The sequence below is a fragment of the Micropterus dolomieu genome, linkage group LG09 (assembly GCF_021292245.1).
Source record: "Micropterus dolomieu isolate WLL.071019.BEF.003 ecotype Adirondacks linkage group LG09, ASM2129224v1, whole genome shotgun sequence".
NCBI lineage: Eukaryota > Metazoa > Chordata > Actinopteri > Centrarchiformes > Centrarchidae > Micropterus > Micropterus dolomieu.
This window is the reverse complement of record NC_060158.1, coordinates 22,606,767-22,611,036: the sequence shown is the minus strand read 5'-3', so window position 1 is coordinate 22,611,036 and position 4,270 is coordinate 22,606,767. Positions and strand designations below refer to the sequence as shown.

General features: G+C 38.3%; 1 protein-coding gene across 1 annotated transcript in view; it reads left to right on the top strand.

Moving 5' to 3' along the window:
- The window catches only part of LOC123976834 (protein TOPAZ1-like), a 10,298-nt gene that overhangs the window by 1,494 nt on the left and 4,534 nt on the right, over nt 1-4,270 (top strand). The window contains exons 3-6 of the mRNA XM_046059192.1: nt 734-797; nt 883-1,054; nt 1,177-1,277; nt 1,783-1,948. Coding sequence (XP_045915148.1) covers nt 734-797; nt 883-1,054; nt 1,177-1,277; nt 1,783-1,948 — 503 coding nt within the window. The remainder of the gene's footprint in view (nt 1-733; nt 798-882; nt 1,055-1,176; nt 1,278-1,782; nt 1,949-4,270) is intronic.

The following is a 4,270-nucleotide window of genomic DNA, read 5'->3' as shown; positions in this document are numbered from 1 at the left end:
CAGTCCAGTCCTTTTTGTCTTTAGCCCAGGCGAGACGCTTCTGACGCTGTCTTGTTCAAGAGTGGCTTGACACAAGGAATGTGACAGCTGAAACCCATGTCTTGCATACGTCTGTGCGTGGTGGTTCTTGAAGCACTGACTCCAGCTGCAGTCCACTCTTTGTGAATCTCCCCCACATTTTTGAATGGGTTTTGTTTCACAATCCTCTCCAGGGTGCGGTTATCCCTATTGCTTGTACACTTCGCCTCTCTATTAATGTGCTTGGACACAGAGCTCTGTGAACAGCCAGCCTCTTTAGCAATGAACTTTTGTGTCTTGCCCTCCTTGTGCAAGGTGTCAATGGTCGTCTTTTGGACAGCTGTCTAGTCAGCAGTCTTCCCCATGATTGTGTAGCCTACAGAACTAGACTGAGAGACCATTTAAAGGCCTTTGCAGGTGTTTTGAGTTAATTAGCTGATTAGAGTGTGGCACCAGGTGTCTTCAAAATTGAACCTATTCAAAATTTTCTGAGATACTGATTTTGGGGTTTACATTAGTTGTCAGTTATAATCATCAAAATTAAAAGGAATGAACACTTGAAATATATCAGTCTGTGTGGAATGAATGTATACATTATACAAGTTTCACTTTTTGAATGGAATTACTGAAATAAATCAACTTTTTGATGATATTCCAATTATATGACCAGCACCTATATGACTAATTATTCTACCTTTTATCTTTATTATAAAAGGTTATCCAGCAGTGCACCCTTTCCAGAGTACCTGAATTTGGCCCATGCCATTGTAGAAGTAGAGGTTGGTTCTTCTCTTTAGTAGATTACTTTTGTCAACTTATCAAAGGTTTTGTGTTCAGTTTGTCATTTTGCTTTCTGTCTGTCAGCTTTGTACCAAGCAGGAGGACTGGAGGCGGATGGGGGAGGTTTTCAGGTCCATCTGTCAATCCAGCCAACATCCCAACCAAGTGGAGCGAATCAGCGGTCGCATTGCCATAGCGCTCCTGTCTGAGAGCAAAGACAAGCTGTCACTGCCCTTTGCTGCCTTCGCTGACACAAGTAAACCCATGTTACTCTAGACTTAAAAAGGAAGTAACTGCATTTGTTTCCAAAACATGTTTCTGTGTAATTACTAATCTGACATGTCTGATTCCTGATCATTTGATTGTTCTGATCTTCAGTGTGTCAGACTGAAAATGAGGACAACCTGATCAGGAGCTTTTTAGGCAGAATTGGAGTCTCTCTCATGTTGAGGTACCACAAAACGCATCAATGGGCCAAGGTAAAATTACAGTCTTTGTGTATTTCACACATCTATCTCCCGTTTACATCTGATGGAATCTGTCATGGCCTGCCCGCTATCTTGAGTCAAGACAGTCCGGTAAATGATGTGTGTGCCTATAGAACAACATTAATGTGCAGTTTTTCTGAGATGTCTTGACTCAAGGGATCTTATCTAACCGGCTTTAATCTCTTTTTGAATGAAAAAAGGCCTGATCTTACATTCAACAACTTGATGTCCATATTTTACAAAAGGCAATTCAGCTGTTTGTTCTTAAGATGTGATTAGAAACTTTTTTGGTTTTATGGTAACTCAGAAATACTGCAGGTATACAAAGATTGGATTATTTTTGTAATCATAATCATACTTTTTTAAAAAATAAATGCTGGTAGAAGTAAATATAATTTAAGACACAATTATGTTAAGGTATTGCCTTGTATTGTGTGTGTGTGTGTGTGTGTGCGCGCGTGTGTGTTTGTGTGTGTGCGCAAACACACACATATAGGGTCGGAGGGTGGTGGAGGTGCTGTCCATTGCAAAAATCGAGTACTCCACACTGAAGGGTTTGTTTGGGAATGAAGATGGAGCCTCACGCTGCTACCTGGTCACTGTGGCTACTGAGCTCTTCCTCCTGAGCGGCAGCGTGGAGGGAGCTCTCAACACACTCCGAGGTAACAGCTCTGACCCTGGAGTAAATTGGTAGCCGTGATTGGCTTAGCTGGCCTTATAATGCGTCAAAATGTAAACTGTGTTTCTACCCAATGTTTCACACCACCATGAAATATGTCATATTTTTTATTATTGTTTGAGACATTAGACTGGAATAAACAGCTTATTAAAGCACATTTTGAATGAGTTTTGGAAGCAGAGAGTGTGTTTTGATAGTACACACTGTCAAAATGGATTTTTTTTAAAAAGGAAGTAAACAGAAAAACCTAGTGGTGCATTGTATTATCACCAGTATTAAAATATATAAGTTAATGCCTAGAAACCTAAAATGACTGACTGTACTTACATCCTGTCCTGACTCATAATATATGTAGAGAATACTTGGAAGTCGGGGGATATAAAAAAGGTATAAAGTATATTTCTGGCTACAGGGAAGTAATCACTATATTGATGCTTTTTATGTATGATTCCAGTGAATATCAATTGTTAAACTGATTTAATGAGGGATTATAATACATGTATTGGCCAAGCATGTGCACATGTACTTGACTACTGTGTAAAGATTTTTTCTTAAAAGGTCAAAGGTCATCATAATGTCCTGAAAAACAATGTTTTTAGCCATTATTAAACACCATAACTCAGGAACAGAAGGGGACATTATGACCATATTTCACAGTTGGTCGGACACTGAACAGGTGACACTTCTGAGTCAAAGGTCATTGTGAACCTCAAAATAATTTTTTTGAAAACCAGAATGAATTGGACGATTCCACATTTCATTCGGGATGACACAATGAGTAAACAATAACTAGTACAGTAGAGGCTTTCCTCCTTCTCGTCCATTCTGCCTTTTACCTCCTGTCTCATTCTTAATTTCGAGCGTCATTGGAATCATGTGACTGCAAACGCATTATCCTGTGAGTGAGTTTCACCTGCATAAAATCAATGTAATAAAATCAATTTTAACCAAAATAAAATTAGTTTATTTTTCAGCTCCTTGGCCCTTTTACAAAAACACTTTTTTAACTTACAATAATAATAAAATTATAAACCTATTTACTACAACTACTGCTTTTGATATAGCTAGCGATCTATAGCCATAAGCTAAAGCTACACACAAACAATATCTAACATTGCATGGGTCCTAGTTTAGGTCACTTCACCTAATTAGAGTAACTGTAACATTAGTAAACAACCATGTACAGGCCTAATGTTTATGTTTACCTGCTAAAATCCCATTCGTCATATCACTGTCCTCAGTAAACTTGGATGTCGGGTGTCTGGCGTTGGAGATTTTGGAGGAGGTAATAAAAATCTAAAATTAATAATCTTATAGAGCACTTTTCAAAAACAGGTTACGAATTGCTTTAACAAGTGCAAAAACAATAAAGTGCATAAAAACAGACACGATAAAAGCAAGAAAACACTTAAGAGACTAAATTACACGTTAAAGGTAAATATAAAATGTATAGATAATAAAATAAAATCAGTAAAGGCTCTCCTGTAAAAGTATGTTTTAAAGAGGTTGTATTATCCTCATTTTCAGGTTCAAAATATTTAGGGATTGTACCAGAACAGGTTTACATGGTTTAATTTTCAAAAAACACCATATTGTGTTCCCCTCTTGAGCTACAGAGTGATGCATCTTACTTATACAAAATCTTTGTTGGGAGTTGCACATGTGCAGTTCCCAGGTAAGGACTATTAGCCAATCAGAAGCAGAGAAGGGCAGATCGTAAGAAACAAGGTAGTGTGATCCAAATCAAAGCCCCTTCAGACTGCGACCGTAACCTAGCAGATGGTATAAGTTACTCTCAAGTCCACAACATCATTGTTCCACATCTTACCATAGACTATTACAAAAGTTGCCATATTTCAACTAAATTTTACATAAAAATTGGCCAAACAATTTGAAAGTTTGCTCAGTAGCTTTCACATCAGGTGTAACATTAGCATTATAGTTATAACTTTAGCTTTGTTAGCCAACGTTTACAACAACTCCGTACTTCAACAGTCTGTGAAGTTACATTGCCGTGTTTATTTTAAATATAATTCACAACCAATAAAGTCTACTTACAGGTTGTGATTGTGGATTTCCAGGCCCAAACAGAGTCGGAGTTGCATCGTCTTTTAGGACTAAACGTTGAACTGTTGCCGGTGTTCTGACGATCTATGCTGCCTTGCAGAAAAATGCTACCATAGCGCAAATCGATAGACTCGACTCTACTCGGCCCTGCTCCGTTTTCCATTGCAGATAGTACCCAGAGATAGTACATAGCTTGTCGTCATAGCGACGCCACACACAACTGCCGCAACATAATGTT